Source organism: Achroia grisella, unplaced genomic scaffold (assembly GCF_030625045.1).
Source record: "Achroia grisella isolate CSIRO2021 unplaced genomic scaffold, CSIRO_AGI_Agris_v1 utg319, whole genome shotgun sequence".
NCBI classification, from domain to species: Eukaryota; Metazoa; Arthropoda; class Insecta; order Lepidoptera; family Pyralidae; genus Achroia; species Achroia grisella.
In genome coordinates, this window is record NW_026712795.1 from 1,065,935 (window position 1) to 1,085,678 (window position 19,744).

At 33.1% G+C, this 19,744-nt stretch overlaps 2 protein-coding genes across 2 annotated transcripts; both read left to right on the top strand.

Annotated features, from left to right (window-relative positions):
* The first annotated feature begins 1,185 nt into the window (after window positions 1-1,185).
* On the top strand, window positions 1,186-7,101 carry LOC131843549 (inositol oxygenase-like). Its single transcript, XM_059192222.1, has 7 exons — window positions 1,186-1,264; window positions 1,839-2,013; window positions 3,992-4,200; window positions 4,890-5,026; window positions 5,211-5,345; window positions 6,257-6,352; window positions 6,856-7,101. Exons 1-7 carry the CDS (start codon window positions 1,247-1,249, stop codon window positions 6,962-6,964), a joined length of 879 nt encoding a protein of 292 aa, XP_059048205.1. The 5' UTR covers window positions 1,186-1,246; the 3' UTR covers window positions 6,965-7,101.
* Window positions 7,102-8,878: 1,777 nt separating this feature from the next.
* Window positions 8,879-19,518, top strand: LOC131843550 (inositol oxygenase-like). The gene is made up of 7 exons (XM_059192223.1): window positions 8,879-8,960; window positions 11,676-11,853; window positions 12,746-12,954; window positions 14,572-14,708; window positions 16,947-17,081; window positions 17,953-18,048; window positions 19,100-19,518. Exons 1-7 carry the CDS (start codon window positions 8,946-8,948, stop codon window positions 19,206-19,208), a joined length of 879 nt encoding a protein of 292 aa, XP_059048206.1. The 5' UTR covers window positions 8,879-8,945; the 3' UTR covers window positions 19,209-19,518.
* The last annotated feature ends 226 nt before the right edge of the window (window positions 19,519-19,744 follow it).

The window sequence follows — 19,744 nt, forward strand, 5'->3', positions numbered from 1 at the left end:
GCTAACGGTAACGTTATAGTGGAAGATGATAAGATGAGCATCAGATCAGTTCAGTTAGTCCGTCGTGACAAATTCACCAAGAATTTATCGCAATGGTTTCCGGGAGGAACCGCGTGGAGGTCAACCTGACATGGTACATTGCGTCATCATCATCCTGACATAGCAATGAAATCATCAGTCCACATTACTAACCTTTTCCCACTTACAGGCCCAATTGTATTATTTTTTTATTTTATGCGTTATCTGACTCAGGATCGAGAGAGGCTAATCGGTTTCCAAACTGATTAATAGGCATCCATTACTATAATTAACATACATGGTTCAGGTTCGGTGCTATCATATTTTTTTATATGTTACTAGCTGTTCCCGCGAATTCGTCTGCTTGGTTCTTAATTTTATTTTTCTAAAATAAAAGTAGCCTAAGGTACTCCTTATTACATCAGCTACCTACCAAAAAAAGTCCCGTCAAAATCGGTCCAGCCATTTCAGAGATTAGCCGGAGCAAACAGAGAGACAGACAAAAATTGTAAAAAATGTTAATTGTGAACAAGTTGACCGGCTGCGTGATGGTAAGCGGTAATGGTCGCCTATTTACATGAACTACGGCCATCACGTTATCATGTGATACACATGCATGTAGGAGGACTTAGATGTCATGTCTCTCATATTATGATTTCACCCTACAATCGTAACAGCTTACAAGGCAAGCTGCTTGGCAGGTGAATTATGTGAGACTGAGATACCCACGCGACAGCCCCGGATCTTCACTGTTTTCGTAAAAATGCCGCCTCCCTAACACTCTGCCGCCCTCTCCCTCCGGCCAATATTTTTACAATATACATATTACAATACAATTAGCCAATTAGTTATTGTATCTTTTTTAACAATTATATCTTTATAATATATACATTTCAAATGCACTGAACACAAACAAATTACTTGACGTCTCAGTGGTCAAGTTGTCACATGACATGTGTATTCATCTGCCAAGTTCGACTGCCAAGTTCGTTCAGTCTAGCTCTTGTAAGTAGTACCAATTTCTACCACACAGCAATGCATTGTTATGATTAGATGACAATCACACTTAAGTATATGTTTGCATTACAGGATTACTATTATCACCATACTATCAAATGATAGCACTCATGAGGAGCGTCTCAGGTATAAAATAAATTAATTGGTATCATATAAGTTATTGTTCTACTGAATACGTTATTAAAAGGATCGTTAGTTGAAACAAGAGAAAATGGCGTCTGCTGATATAGTAAGTAGATTGTTTATTCTCTTTAAAAGATTACAATAGCATAACAAGAACTAAAATAAAAACAAATAAAGAAAAAAACCCGAGGAATGCCGTAAACCTAGTATAGATACATTGTTAAAAATAGTTACAACAAAATTTTATTCTATTTGGCGGGAATATTGAGTGAAAACGAAGTGTACCTATTGTATACTACGATGTCATCGTTTCATTATTTAATTAACAAATCATTGTTAATTAATTTATTAAACGGTGTTATCTTACTATAAAATTTTAATTACCAGCAGCCGATCCCTGCATAGCTTAGCTTTTTCTCAGCTTGTTCTACACTATAACAAAATGATACATGCGTATTATGCATATAAATGTTTCTCTTGAATCACTGTAGTATTTTGCAGTAGATACACTGCTGCAAAATGCATGAAAATCCGTTACATAATTTAAAACATTTAAACGAACAGACAGCGGCGGCGACTTTGTTTTATACGATGTAAAGATTATCATAATTAATATTTTCCATTATAATTTGTATTTATGTGGAAAAAAAATTAAATCATCTTCTGTATATGCTTGGCAGAAAGGTATTTCCATTATCGACCCGTCGCAGCTTCTTCGTCCTGAACCTGTATTTCACGACAAGCCAATAGATGCTTTTCGGGACTACACTATCGACGATTCAGATCCAATTAAGGAACGCGTGAGGAGGACCTATTACTTGATGCACACACATGTCACCGTTGATTTAGTGAAACGTAAGTTGCATTCGCGTCGAAGTGTCATACCAAAGGCGGGGCACGAGTGGAGGAAGATAAGATGAGCATGAGGTCAGGTCAGTTAGCCCTTCATGATATATTAACCTGGAATTTAACACGGTGGTTTTCAAGGGGAACCGCGTATAGGTCGACCTGACATGGTACATTGCTAGCAATAGAATCAGCAACCCACATTACTATTAATTTCCTTCCCCCAACACATGAGTAGTATCACAGGAGTTTAATTACCCTTTGAATTGATACACAGCTTAGAAAGCATCCTGGTTAGCGGCAGAAAGAGGTGAGATAGGAAAACCCATCCGTCAGGCGGGAGTTGGCCTTCAGCCGCTCTATACGAAAGGACCGGGTTTGGAGTGCCATCTGCACTCGCCCCCTATCGTCCGGTGAAGCTGTATACTACTGTATAGGCCAGCTGCAGCAAACAGCATTAGATTAGAGTAGAGAGTAAAAAAAGGAATACCCATGTAGACGTCTTTGTACAAACTCAAACGACTGCAACTACAAATTATGAGACAGCGACAAATCAAAATGACTTAAAAACAAATCTATATTTATCAAATCACGCCCCGTTTGATTCCTAAATTGTCATCACGTGAATATTACTCGTACAATAACCATTTATATAAATGATACTAATAATAACTATAGCGGGTTATTTTCGTATTTAGCATACACTGCGTCCATTCATTATTGATGAAGTGCCTCGGTCAAGTGCTCAGGTCACTGCGTCCAATGAATAACACGTGGTCTCGTTTATAGTGATATTTTTAAATATTTAATTTGTAAATAGGTACTTATTTTGTTATCTTATAACTATTTTTCGTTTAAAGCTGATCGCAATGGAAAAATAAAAAATATATCTAGGAATTTGGTAATAAGTTTGCTGATGTAACCTTTGTAAGAAATCGTCTGGTGGGCCAATCAAAACACAGCTTAGATTTACTTCAATTGAATTACAATAACTAGCTTCGCACGGATGCATTATTGGCCTTTCTGTACTATAACATGCTTGTATTATACACATAAATTTTCCTCTTCAATTAGGTACTCAGTCTATTGCTGAAAATCTGCATTAAAATCTGTTGCATAATTTAAAAGACCTAGGCGTACAGATAACAGCGGCGAGTTTCTTTATACTATGTAAAGATACGAGCTGATATAGCATAATACAAGAAATAAATTAACATAATAATAAAATTTATTTATAGAATGAATGATCAAATTTCAAAATACCGGAAGGATTTTTGTTTATATTTTTTTTGTAAATTAAGGACTTTTGTACGAACCAAAAGTAGATGCCAGAACCATTGTAGGGACCCATTTTTATAAACGTGTGGTAAAGTTTCAAAAGATTTTTGCCGGACGGATGGGGTGGTGTGTGGGATTTTTACCCACTAAAAACCATACGATGTACATGCAAGTGCTTCCATTGTACCCTAAAACTAATAGTAATATCACTTCAACAGTGAACCAATTGGTTTAACAGAGAAGGAGTTGATAACTTACTTAAATTCTAAGACGTCTTCTTGATTTGTCTTCTTTGTTTTTGAAAAAGTATTTATAATATCCACCCGCATGCCAGGGGTAGAAACAAATAACATCTTAAATTGATACAACAATATATTACTACGAGTATATATATAACTAAAGTCACTAAGTAGACTGTTTACAAAATCGTATCGATTTTACAGAAAGTGTTTCCTCCCATATATTTCTGCCGGTTTTGTAAGCTGTGTTGATAGGTGAGAGAAGGAAGTGAAATTGCAGTATACGGCATCTCATCTTATATTCCTCCGGTATCCACATGGATTGCATAACGGTTTGTGATGCTGTTCATGTATGTCATTACATAAAAACACAGAATATAAACTTTGTTCTATGGGCAATGTCTAAGTTAGATTCGTACCCACGTCCCACTCACGGAAATGGTGATAAATGTCTACACATTTCTTAACAGAAAAGAGAGAAAAATGGCTCAAGTTCAATCACTTTAAATCGACGATTAAGGATGCCCTGATTAGGTTAAATGAGCTCGTGGATGAATCCGACCCCGACACTGACCTGCCGAACATCGTGCACGCCTTCCAAACAGCCGAGAGGATCAGACAGGATCACCCTGATGACGACTGGTTCCACCTAACTGGTCTCATTCATGATTTGGGAAAGGTGAGATATATTTTCAATTGAACTATACTTTTCAATGTTAGTTAAAGGCATTGGTCAAAATAAACGTTGTGTTGAAAACTTATCATATCCCACGTAATTCGATTAAATGAGCAGTGGGCAATTTTCGTCCTTACTCATTTTGTGCTCATTCTGGATTCGGAATAAGTGATAGAATAAAAAAAATGCTATTCAGAAGTACCTACTTTTGTTAAGATTATTGGAATAAAGATAATTTTGAATATATTTCATCAATCAACTTTTCAATTAGTTGGTACTGTAAGTAAATGCATAAACAAAATCGTTTGTACAAACTAATTATTCAACACTCAGCCTAAGTAAGTAAGTATAGGCGTTAGGAGTTTTTTGGGGGTTGATACATTTTACGATATAAATTCGAAGTGATTTTGCAATTCTATATTTTTTTAGTCAATTAACGCAGCGCCATCTAGTCCCATGGTAAGCAGAGCCTATTATGGGTACTAGACAATTGATATAAATAATTAGATTTTTTAATGTAAATACACTCAGATCGATACAAACAATCATACTCATGAATACAAATGTTTGTGCCGTGCGAAGAATCGAACCCGCGACCATCGGAAGTAAGGCGGTGTGCTAAACCGCTAGACCACCAAGGACATCACTTTCGCAACCATATTTATCTGATAATTTCACGTTAACTTTGTCAGGTGATGGCGTTTTATGACGAACCCCAATGGTGTGTAGTGGGGGACACGTTCCCTGTTGGCTGCCAGTGGGCGGACTCCATAGTCTATGGACCTGAAAGCTTCAAGGACAATCCTGATACATACAACCCTAAGTATAAGTAAGATCTATTAATAAGTTTTTATGTAATTGAAATCGCAAGCAAGCTGATGGCCTTTCTGATGGTATGCGTATTTAATGAATAAACAATTGAAGTAATGCATTCTTAATTCCATTAAGTAATGAAATGGAAAACTCTTCCTTAAAATCACACCTAATTCGATAAAATATAAAGTATTTTTTAGCACAAAATACGGTATATACGAGCCCCACTGCGGCCTGGACAATCTACTGATGTCATGGAGCCACGACGAGTACCTTTACCAGTTTCTGCGTCACAACAATTCTAAGATACCATTAAGTGGACTGTACATGATCAGGTATAATATTTATATTTTAATAATATTAACTCAGGACAACAGTACTATCTAATCCAGCCAGCAGAGCTTATGTTATAGATATTATTATATTATTAAACAACTGATAGAAGTTATAAAATATATTTTGTTTTGTAAACCTTACTAATATTATAAACGCAAAGTATGTGAGTATGGATGACGGATATACGGATATACGTATGGATACGGACATATGGAAAACTTTACAGTAATATAACGTATACATCAGTAATAACACATAGGCTATAAATTAAAAAGATATTATGTAAATTGGGCGAGATATGACGATAAGTGAAGTAAGTGGTGTAATGCAGACGAAGTTTCGCGGGTCAGCTATAAAAACACCCGAACCAATACTCATGACTACAAATGTTTGTATCGTGCGAGAAATTGAATCTGCTACCATCGAATCAAGCTGATTTGCTAAACCGCTGCTGGTGTCAATAAATAGACAATGAAATTTGCGTTACCTATGAAATATAATTCATTGTGTGTTTGAATGATCGCGCTTGACTCAGTATCTTTTTTTAATTGTTTAAATTTATGATGGTTACGTTGTTTTAGTTCAATATAATTCAAAGTCAAATATAATTTAAAATTCTATAGTTCAATATATTGTCGATCATTCTAGTTTCTGAAAAAGAAACATCGTAATAAAACATTTTAATTACACATTTTTTTATGGATGATAATGGTTTGGTGCACTCTGCGTTAACGGTTTACGCTGGCGAGACACTAGTGGAGGATGATAAAATGAGGATGAAATCAGTTAGTCCATCTTGGCAAATGGCAATCTACCAAGGAAACTGCGCGGAGGTCGTTCTGACATAGTACATTGCAACAAACTAGCAATCCCTCCACACATAATTATAATTTGAATTGTCCCCTGACAGGTACCACTCTTTCTACCCGTGGCATTCAGGTGGTGATTACCGTCATCTCAGCAACAGCAAAGATGTGGAGACGCTCAAGTTGGTGCTTGAGTTTAAGTAAGTACACGTATCTATTATTTTTTTATAGATATACATTTTCTTAGAAATACAGTAAATAACTAAATACTAATAATAACTACATGCTTTATATTTCTTAATCCTTCTTAGTATTATGTTATCTTATCTGTGTTACTACTAATATTATAAACGTAAAAGTGAGTTAGTTAACTATGTTAGAAAGATTTATAAGAAATATATCATAGTCCCAAGCAGTCAGCATTCTGCACAAGTAAAAAATTTTGGATGTTGTTTATTAATTTTTATGTATCGATGGGAGATAATTTTAGCGTATTTATCTGTATTTGTGATGCACTACTCTGTGCGTTTGATTTGAATTTGGAATACGTTGTAGGTATTTTTATTAATTTTGTATAAGTGTCTGAAATAATGTTTTCGTACGCAATTTAATATTTTATTATAGAACAATAACAATAATAATAACATAATTTACAATGTTTAATTTTAATAGCTATTTTACAATATATTTTTTCTTGTTTCAGTAAATATGATCTATACACAAAGAGTGAGAATGTGCCGGACATCGAAGCCCTATGGCCATACTACGAAGGTCTAATTGATAAGTATATACCTGGCGTTTGTGAGTGGTAACAGCGAAGAATTATTTTAATTATTAAAAGAAACTTAATTATTAAAGTACCTAAACGAAATAGACGGAAGAAAAATGACTTGTCTATGTATAAAAATGGCTATACGACGTCTATAATTTCAAATTGTACTTAATTATAATCATGTCATAATAAGTAAGCATAATAAATTATAAATGATTAAATATTTGTTTTATTTATTTAAATAATTTTATTGCACATAATCTAATGGTAAAAGTAGATATGACGGATTTAACAGCGGCATATGTTATACACATAGCACCGACTGGGCCCAACTTTCTATTGCGTGCTGCTACACTGACCACGGCAATGTACCTGTCCCGCCTACACTACGCCATCAAGGAAAAAGGAAGGACGTTGTTGACTATATCCGGACCAAAACTAACCTGACATTGAGGAGGACGCAGCTGAAATAGAGTCACAACGCGAGCTTCAAAGCGTTCGTGGCCCGGGTTACCACCAACATGCCCACCTTCAAGAAGGAGGACTCCTCGCCTAGGTGTGGCGTACCGGCGCTACCGTGGCAGATTGCCGTCGTTAGTGCCGTGACCATAGAGACAATTTGAATTTATATATATTATTATTTCTTATGTATGTTAGTCTATAAGTTATTTATAATATAGGCCATATAGCCTGAATTAAATAAATAAATAAAAATATGTAATTACTTAAATTTTAATATAGCTTTTATTAAAAAGTTGGTAATTACTCATTTAGTTAATGATCCTTTTACAACTGGTACTAATTAATTTGATGTCTCTTTAATTATAAAATAGGAATCAATATTATAAATTTACAATCCGTCAAATTAATAAACTATGATATGATTTAATATCTAAAGAGTTAGTGGTGGTGGTTAGTGGGTAGCAACCAAGTCACAAGTCAAGTGAAATACTTATACTACACTACTACTACTATATAAAACTGAACCCGAAGTATTGAGTTTTTTTACATTTCTAATATTAAATTATTCACGGATTGTTTGTAAGAAAATTTAAAAACTATGTTAAATTTTCTAATTAGTTACCTAGTTTACTTGATTTTTTTTAAATATGATTGAATGATGATATGAATATAAAAAATATGATTATTTAAAAGTGCTTATACAAACTTTATTTCATTCAATATTATTTATATTTCTGACAATCTAGAAGTAGAATTCTATTATCTATTCTAATTCAATAATGTATTTTCAACCGATTTTAATATCGATATTTATTTACTGGTGTTTTAGCGGTTATGCTCTTATCGTACTTCCGATGTCCGTGGGTTCGATTCTTGCATGATAAACGTGACTATTGGTCTGGGTATTTCTTATGAATATTATTTGTATATTTACAAAAAAAATCAATTTAACAATTTCTATCAGATTTTAGTACCCAAAATTCAAACTCTTAACTTGGTACTAGATGGCGCTGTATGAATTGTCCTGTTATTATTATTTTAAACTAGTTGAGTCAATAACTTCGTTTTAGTAATAGCTCTGTCAAACGCCCAAAGTTTTGAAATTTCTGATTTTTTTTTAATTTTCTGAGAAATTTTCTTGATTTATCGTTCCGTAAGAACTTTCCACGAAATATTAGAAAATAATACAGAAGAGAAGAATGAAATCGGTTAAGTCAGTCTCAAGTTATGTCGTGAACCAAGACGGCAAACTTTTTGATTAACAATTGTTATCAAACAATTAAAATTGTTGGTGTTTTGTGTCAAAATAAAATAATAAAACATATCACCGGCTTTATTTGTTGGAAGCCATTCAAATTAAAAGAAGAAGAGTTAAAATACGGAATCATATTGAATTCTAGTTTATCGTACTTGATGAAATACTAAACAACGTATAAAGAGATAGCCTCTGGTCGTATAATTGACCCTGTCATTATCTAATATCTTGAGCATAAAACGATGTTATGCAAAAACACAGAGTTTATTCAGTGTTTTTCTGAGGGCCGACCAACACGATCAACATGAAATTAAAACTGGTGAGTTCTTAATCTATATATTATAAAAATAATAATCTCAGGACAATTCCCACAGCGCCATTTCCATTTCGCCAGACTCTAGTTTAACTAGCTAAAGCTTGCGTTACTGGTTACTAGATAATTGATACAAATACATAGATATACTTTTTCCGTAAATACATACATATTATACATAGAAAACACCCAGATCGATACAAACAATCATACTCATGAACACAAATGTTTACACCATGCGAGAAATCGTACCGGCGACTAGCGGAAAGTGCAGCGGTGTGCTAAAACCGCTTGACCACCGAGGCGGTCAAAACACGGTATGTCCAGTTGCTAATATGACTATTATTTGTTAATTTGAAATTATCTAATTGGAATTTACAGACCTATCTAAATTAGTAAATAAATAGATGTTAGTGGTTTCTTTAAATGACATAACGACTTATATATTTATTAGTTAACTAGCTGTACACGCGACTTCGTCCGCGTGGAATTTAACTTTATTTTTCTTAAATAAAAGTAGCCTAAGTTACTCCTTACTACATCAGCTACCTGCCAAAAACAGTTCAGAGATTAACAGGAACAAACAGACCGACAGACAGACACACAAAAATTGTAAAACTCGGTTTTTTGGTGTATGTACCGTATTTATATTCTACGCATGTAGTAAAAAACGGTTATTTCAATGTTACAAATAGATACTCCAATTTTATTTATATGTATAGATGTATAGATAAGTACATACAATTATATAGATAGGTTCGATACGATACCTTTTGGCGGCCTCGGTAGTCTTGCGGTTAAGCACAGCGCTTTACTTCCGATGGTTGCGTGTTCGACTCTTTACACGATACAAACATTTGTATTCATGAATATGATTGATTGGTTTAGGGGTTTTTTAATATAATATCTATACATTACGAAAAAAGTATTTAAGTATTTTCAGTACCAGTACAGTATCAGTTGTCTAATACCCATAACACAAGAAATGCTTATAGCATGGGACTAGATGGCGCTGTGTGAATTGTCAGGTTTATTATTATGATTAGTTTTATAGCTGTTGGGACTCCATATTTAGTATCCAATGAAGATGTCCTCTTTCTCTATATACTAGGTCGGACCAATTTAATAAAAAAAATATTTGTATTAGTACGTCGTATAATATAGCAGTTGATAATAAATACAAACAAGACTATATCTATACTCATATTATAAAGAGATAAAATTTGCGAGTTTGAGATTATATTTTAGGGGTAATCCCCGGTACTTTAAAAAATCTATATTTGTTAGCCTATTGACATCGCTTATAAGCGATAGGCTATAGTTATATATAACATCACGTTATAGCGTGATAATCTAATATGTCCTCTATTTAATGCTAACAATTAGCATTCCCAAGAATTCGTTTGCTTTAGCTAAAAGAGCTAGAACCATGTCATTTTGAACTTCACTCGATTCTCTATGGAAACCATCGTGACAAATAATGAACTTTAACAAAATACTAATTTTATTAATGTTAAAATTACCTATACGACTATTATTTTATCTGTGGTAATTTTATCCTTGTCCTATCTAAATATATATAACTCAAAGATGACTGACGCAGTGATCTATCAACGCACAGCCCAAACCACTAGACAGATCAGGCTGTAATTTGGCATGCATAAAGCTACTATGACGTAGACATCCCCTAAGAATGGAAACAAAAGTAAATCCCTAAAAACTATACCTGATTAATAATAATACTTCTTAACCCGAGCGAAGCCGCGAGCAACAGCTAGTCACACATATGATGTATACCTACACATATTAAAGATAATTACGGTCGTGAACTTGTGAGTAATATACGAGCTCTCTAAAATACAAATATACTTCAATATTGGTTAATGTAATTCTAGTTTAATAACAATTCTTGATGCGAAAGTAACTCTGTCTTTGTCTGTCTGTCTGTCTCGGTTTCACGCCAAAACTATTGAACCGATTTAAATGAAATTCAGTACACAGATAGTGTAGGCACTGAGAAAGGATATACTACTTTTTAAATCGAAAAAAGGGGTCTATGGGATTGAAAGGGGAGATGAAAGGTTGTAAGGAAGTATCATTATTTTTAAGACTAGAGGCTTGAAACTTATTTTATTAATAATATTTTAAGCTGTTGATTAAATGTATAAAATATGTCATTTAAAGTTTGTGAAAATTTTACCCTTAAAATAATATCTATAGAGAATGAAAATTTGTATGGAAATTCGTAATTTTTTAATGTTAAATAAGAACTATGAAAGTGTTTTCTTTGGCCTTTTTGGGTTAGATTATTAAATATTTTTTCTTTATTTGTGTAAAGTCACTATACCACGCAGAAGTCGCTGGGACAGCTAGTGTTTTATATATTTCAATGTTTTGGTAACGAGATATATGTACAAAGTCGTCCTTCTTTGTCTGGATACTTCTGTCTTTTTACTGGTTAAGAATCCCACATAACTCGTCACCACTCTGGCAGGGGATTTTGAAGATTTTTCCACACTACGTGGGTACTTCTGTCTCAGTAATTTCAGCTGTAATACAGTTTTGCATTGTGCCGTCTTTCAGACGGGATATGGATGGATATGGACGTCTTAGAGACGGACGGACGGATGCTAATTATCATGATGACGTGATGACACCCTGTTTAATCCACATAATATATGATAATGTACCTAATGAAGAGATTGGTAATGTTTCTAACAGGATTCGCATATATCCCTTCTGGACCCGTCGCTTCTGCTGCGTCCGGAGCAAGTGTACGATGGTAAACCTATAGATGCATTCAGAGACTATACCATAGACAACACCGACCCCATCAGAGAGCGTGTAAGGAGGACTTACTACGAAATGCACACCAATATGACTGTAGACTTCGTTAAAAGTAAGAGAGTAGGGAATTTAATTATATTAAATCAAATTATCTTAATTATTATATTATCTGTGATAATATTATATAATATATAAACGCGAAAGTTTAAGTATGGATGTTTGTTACTCTTTTACGCATAAACTACTGAACGGACTTTGATGAAACTCTACAGTAATATAGCTTATGCATCTTATGTTGAAAGTTAACGCGGGTGAAACCGCGGGCACAGCTAGATATGAATGAAGCGACTCGGCCTTGAATCTATTATTTATATTTATTACTATTGTGTACATACTATTATACTACGATAAAATTAAAACTATATTTTTGTTGTAGTTAGATTTCTAGTTAGATAGATACATCGGTAAAAACTGCATACAATATTATACAATAATTTTTTAGCCATGCACATACAAATAGGCAGAAAAAATCTTAAAACTCTCTTGTTTTCTAGTGTAATTAATATAGGTCTAAAGACGTAATAATATAAAATTTTTAAATATCCTTTTTTATACTACGATGGTGGCAAACAAACATACGGCCCATCTGATGGTTAATGGTTACCATAACCTATGGACGCCTGAGATAACATATCTACTGTGTTCATTAATATCTGTAGATATGACATCGGCCTGGTAAAAACTGTATGTAGGTCTCATTAGTTTTAATTAAATAAATAAAAAATTAAATAAAATTAGTGTACATTGGCTGCTAGATAATACTTTATTTCATATTTTAAAAGGATTTTCACCACGTACTTGTAAACGCCTTTTTTCTACCTCTATACCTCAGGTAAATGTTATGTTGAGATAGTAATCCATAAAATACAAATTTACCCCTAAATATGGGTTTTAATATAGTTAATAAGGGTTCTAAATAAATTGTTATTATTAAACAATTCCAGGTAAAATGGAGAAATGGTTGAAGTTCAATCACTTCAAATCAACAATAAAGGATGCTTTGATCAGATTAAATGAGCTCGTAGATGAATCGGATCCCGACACTGACCTACCGAACATCGTGCACGCTTTCCAAACAGCAGAAAAGATCCGAGAAGACTATCCAGATGATGACTGGTTCCACTTAACGGGTCTCATCCACGATTTAGGCAAGGTAAGTTAATAAAATAAATTTAACTTAAAAACTTAATTTAAATCCTTAAAAATAGTAATCATATTTTGCAGTTATTTGCGCCTATTCTCAAAATAAGTGCACGTTTTATCAAAAACAAATTAATATGTCTTTATAAAGAACACAGTTGATAAATAAAATATGTTTAACAAGCTGTCATCACAAGGGTGCAATTATTGTGGTAGAGTGTTTACCGCGACTTTCGTCCTACAAAAATGAAAAAATATTTAACTCAACACAATACAACATTTTTTTAAAATAAAATACAGCCCATGTTACCTGCTAAGAATTTAGTTTTCTATACTTGGAAATATTACCTATTAAGTTTTTTCTACTTTTTCCATAAATATATTATAAATGTCAATGTCTATTTGTGTGTTCGGCCGTCTGTAAATAATGATATCATTCCTCTTTATTACATTAAAATGTTAAATAAATATATTTCTGATTATTTGCAAACATAATATTTATGGTACGCCTGTCGTGTTGTTTACGCGTTCCAAAGATTCAGAAGTCTTGGAAAATTTGCTTCTCTCTCATTACTCTATTAGACTAGTAGATAAATGTGACGTCTTTCGATTAGCGAAAAAAGTTCGCAATAATATAATGTTTTGATAAGTTTAAAGAAAGGAAACACTATTTGTGTGTTCGGCCGTCTGTAAATAATGATACTGATTATTTGCAAACATAATATTTATGGTACGCCTGTCGTGTTGTTTACGCGTTCCAAAGATTCAGAAGTCTTGGAAAATTTGCTTGTCTCTCTCATTACTCTATTAGACTCTAGTAGATAAATGTGACGTCTTTCGATTAGCGAAAAAAGTTCGCAATAATATAGTGTTTTGATAACCTCTATTACAAAATAAATGGCAGATTTTGTAGGTTATCGAAAATTTTAATTAGATCAAAGGTACTTAACCTCACCAAATTCTAAAGCGTAATTCATTGTCAGGTTTGTTTGGTATTTATTATGCGACAACTTTGACCATTCTGATTATACTTTTTACAATTGGTATTTCCGAATGATTCATATTATTTTATAGTTTAATTATCAATTAATATCTAACTTCTTACTATAATTCAGAATACTGATCATAATGTGTTACGCTATATTAATGATGATATAACGTAACATATTACGCTATATTATCATTGATTGTGAACCAAATTTAATTATTTATTCCTAGCTTCTAAACGGCTAGACCAATTGGGATAATTTTTTTATGTATGTTTCTATTGGTTCTTGGATGCGTTGGAAATACAATTTGACTCGATAGATGGCGTTTTTGAGCGATACTTTATATTGCCTATATGAGAAGATTCATTTAGTCCGGGCAAGATAATGTTTTAAGTTATTGGAATAACAAATTGACGGCTCACCCGATAGCACTACGGACACCTGTGACGTGTTGCCATTATAAAGGACTAAGAGGTCATGCCTCTCATCCTGTATTCGACATCTGTGGGAACCTAAAGTAATTTATATTTTAATATCCAGATAACGGTGACATGGCTGTTGCAGTTATAGAGACACACTTAGAAATAACAACACATTAGAGTTGACAACTTGACATATTCTTTTGTCTACTGATTGTGTAGGTGATGGCTTTCTACGACGAACCACAATGGTGCGTGGTCGGTGATACCTTCGTGGTAGGCTGCAAGTGGGGCAAGAACATTGTGTACGGTGACGATAGCTTCAAGGAGAATCCTGACACTTACAACCCTAAGTATAAGTAAGAGATCATTTGGGCTTAATTACGTAACGCATTTGATTGTGGTATAACACATGTGTGGTTTAGCAGGGTACATTACTTTTGATTTGTCGATTCGATTCCCGAACAATACAAACATTTGTATTCATGAGTATAATCTGGTCTGGATTCTTGGGTGATATTTTATGTGTGTAACTATAAAAAAATTAAGTATTTCTATCAGTTTAGTACACATAGTACAAGCTGTGTTTGCTAATTTGGGCCTATGTAAATTGATCCTAGTTATTATTACTACTTGCAATTATTTTTTATTATTACTTTGGTTACTTTTTTATGCAACTAGTATGGTAAACAAGCTGACGATCCACCTGATGGTAAGTGGTAACCGTTGTCTATATTTTTATATGTATGTCACGTGTCTCCCGTAGTATCCTTCATGCGTGGTCATTCTTGATAACTAAGGATACCTCAGGATGCCTCCATGTCCTTTAATTTCATGGCCTTATCTCTTTCGTCTAATTTCATTAATAGATTGAAATGATTAAATTTAATTAAAAAATATTTGATAAAATTTATATGTACATATAAATTTTATCAAATATATATATATGTTATAGTTATAGCTACGAACAGCACCTACTTACAAACCCGATTTATAATCCCTGTGGTTGAGACTGTACATTGATAAATCACCCAGACATAACCACGTTCAAGTACCTACGTTTCTTTATCTAAAGAGATTAACACAAAACCCCCTTTATTCTAATGATTATAATAGTGTTCTCTGTCTGTTATTCCATAAAAAGAGATAATTTTACGTCTGTATACCTACATTTATTTCATGATTTGATGAATATTATTATTGCCATTAATTCTTCGTTGTTCATTCTGAATGGACATATCATATTTAATTTTGTTAACCCTAAAGATTGGGTTATCAAGTTACAAAAAGATTTATTCTGGCATCTGGTAACTCAAAACACGTTCAAGCAAAATTAGCTATTCCATTATTATTCCATATTATAGGTGTGTTTATCTATTAGGTTACGAATATTGTAGAATCCATAGTATGTCTGTCGGTCTATCTGTTCATTACTCTTATTAGTATTTGACGTGTATGTATAATACACTGTAGCAATGGAACGGACATAGACTAATGTTAATCTAAAAAAAATGTGGGTAGTATACACATATTTCTGTAAGATTATTAACTTAATACAGTTTTATATTTGACGCAGTCATTATTTATAGGTGTAATTAGAAGAAATTACGGTATTTTTCACGTTTTATTTATTTTAATCGAGTACCAGATAATTCATAAATGTTACAACCGCCACGCTGCTCCCGGTTATTCACCGGTAAACTGAAGAGCAGCGGGTAGAGATGGTAAATAATATCTTTTATGGGCAGACATATTCGTGAACCTTCTCACGTCTTTGTTGCTACTATTGAAACTCTCTCGATATTCACCTCGGCAAACTATAATCACAGTATCTTCACGTACACTTAATACACTTTCTTATCGCGTTTTTTCTTTAATTGATTCCATCATTGGATTCCAGGCATTACATCGTCTTCCGGGTTGGAATTTTTATATTTCTGTATTTCGATGGCCCCCTGACCATTCATGAGATATAATAAACAAATCGTGGTAAAATTCCGTGATTTTTCCTAATATACGTCTTCTTATGAGCGGTATGTATATGATCCGAATGAGCGGAAGATTAAAAAAATGTAGATAATGACTATTCAAAAGTGCTTCAATATAAGTTTATAAATGATTTTCTATTCTATTCGATTCTTAATACAGTGTATTACTAAATAACATTTTATACTACGCCGTTTTTTCTAAATTTGATATTTTGCAAATAATCACCATCCCATAAGTTGAATGAAATATAGTAGGTAATAATGAAGAAAAAGAATACAGTTAATTTAATGTTTATGTTTCAGTACTGTGATATTTATGTTTGATATTTATATTTATGTTATTTATATATGGTAGTATGTCGTAAATGTTTACTCTGTGTTATCCGCCTAGATCTATGTATGTATGTGTATTATTATTTTATTATATTTAATATATCTATGAAGGTATCCGCAGAATACCAGCGTCGTGGCACCGCGTCCGACATATGCTGAGCCGAGACCTATTTGGTACTATGAAATTAATATAAACCTATATAATGTAACTTAAAATTTAAAAATTAAATTTATAATTGCTATGTACCTAATAAACAATTTTCTTTTTCTTTTTAGTACTGAATACGGGATGTACACTCCGAACTGCGGACTGGAGAATTTGATGATATCATGGGGACATGACGAGTACCTCTACAGATTTTTAATACACAACAAGGCCAAGTTACCCAAAGAGGCCTTCTACATGATCAGGTTATTTGTACTCTCTTAAAGCCTCTATTTTATGGTACTGCAACGGCAAACAAAATGGCCCCCACTTGATGGAAAGTTACCACTTTTCATATAACATCTTTCTACAATTGCCTTGAATGTAATACCATGGTCACGTTCATTTCTGTTGACGACGGTTAACACTTTCCGTTAGGTGGGTCATTTGCTTCTGGATTATTTCAGTTACATAAGAAATTGTACTTTTAAAGTTTATCTATATACAGAATTAAATAGATAAACATGAAAATGCAATATTAAAAAATAATATTAGATATTGAGTGATTACAGCTACTAAATACAAAACACCGAAACATTTCGTTGGGTATATTTGAATCCAAGGTGGCATGGGTCTAGAAGAGCCTATCATCTATCGGATTATTTTATTTTAGTTCGATATCGGTATATCCTACACCGGAGAGACTATCAGAAATTTTGTGTTCCAGATTTAAACTTAAGAACTTTTAGACGCAGTTCAGAGTAATAAACTACTAGACTATGAAGCTCTCTATTATCTACGTAGTATATATTAGGTACTAAATGAAATAAGCGCTGCTCACGTGTATTTTAATAAAAAGTTTTAGTATATCTTATAACACCTAGGTTCAAAAGTTTCAAATTGCTGAAATTAGACTTTAAAGTTAAAGAATTAAAGAGATTTATTCAATGTTTGAAATTTTTGAATTAATCCAGTATTGTACTGAGTCTTATGTGATAATCTAGCATATGATTTAAATATGCACTGAATTATTTAATTTGCATACCTACGTCGTATAGTTTTGACTGAAAAAAGTTATAAAAAATTATCCATACTTACCAACTTCCACTGTGACAAATTAGATTGTATCAATTTCAGATATCATTCGTTCTATCCTTGGCATGCGGGTGGTGATTATAAACATTTACTCCAAGATGGAGACGAGAAGATTAGAGAAAGCGTCCTGAAATTCAAGTAAGTATTCTATTCAATCCATATTAGATCCGTATCCGTATCAAATCCGTAATTTGAATCATTAAGTCAATCCATCAATTTTACATGATGATGGCAAATGTTTTATTAAAATATACATTAACATGATGATAATAAGAAAATAAATAAGTATTAATGTGTAGTTTACTTTTTATTGATTACTAGCTTTTGCCTCGCTTAATTTATCCCGTTAGGGGTTGAATTTATCAAAATCCTTTCTTAGGAGATGCCTACATCATAGTAGCTTTATGCATGCAAAGTCTCAGTTCGATCGGTTTAATTGACAAAGTTTCATATAAACTTTCATCCCCTATTTTATCACTTTGGGGTGGAATTAATCAAAATCCTTTCTTAGCGGATGCTTACGTCATAACATCTACCTGCGTGCCAAATTTCAGCCCGATCCGTTCAGTGGTTTGGGCTGTGCTTTGATAGATCACTACGTCAGTCGCCTTTGAGTTTATATATTGAGACTATATGATCCGAGCAACTTAGTCACCGTTACATTTCCCCGTTTTGGCAACATTTTTTATACTAGCCTCGCTTCTATTGATCGTAGCGTGATGTTATATAGCTTATAGGCTTCCTCAATAAATGAGCTATTCAATATTAATAGAATTTTCAGATCAGATATAAAATCAGATCAGTAGTAGGTATCAGAGTTTACTCCGAACATCCAAACTTACAAACTTTACCTCCCATAGCATTATTATAATAATATAAAAAGTCAATTTACGACTTGTACCTAATATAAGTAACAAACCGTAAACATACGTAAGGTGCCATAACCAGAAATACCACTAGTATAATGTAACTATCATGATTTGGCCATTACTCCATTCACCTATGGTTACGTGGAGTCGTGTGCAGAGTAAAACAATATTATGTTATCTGTGGTAAAACAGTTGGCGAGACCTACCAAATGATCCAGGGCGCTTCCCACCAGTGATATATTGTTCCTTAATTTCGTATCGTATGTACAGACGATAATAAGAAAATAATTAAATAATAATGCATTTGTTGTTTATTTCAGTCGATATGACCTATACACTAAAAGCGCTGCTATTCCGGACGTCGCGGCACTGTGGCCTTACTATGAATCGCTCATAGACAAATATTTACCAGGAGTACTCGAGTTCTAATTATTTATGACTATATATAAGATTTTAAGAAACTTATTTATACAAAGTATTATTATCATGAAATGACGTTACCAATAAGCCGGAGCACTAGAGTTATAGAAGTAGAGTATAGATAGGTATAACAACGAATGTTGTAATATGTATGGGGGTCTACTGAACATTAAAGGTACCCTTGATAGTATGTAGGTTCATCTCCCGAGTGGAAGTCAGTTTCGGGTTTTTGATGTTACTAGAGTAGGTTTAGTTTCAAATTATTGTTAAGAGTTAAGCCTACAAAATGCTGAAGTAATTCAAATTCAAATTCAAAATATCTTTAAAATGACTCTTATGATATGACCGTCAGTTCGGAATGATTTCGAGATCTTGTATTTTGTGTGTAATACAATTTATTCTTATATGATAATACAGTACACGTAATATCTTGTTGTGTGATTATAATTACAGATAAGATTATAATAACAAGTAAATAACTAATGTAATTTTGAAAATAATACTTATATATGTAACAGTACATAAAACCACAACAAATAATAATA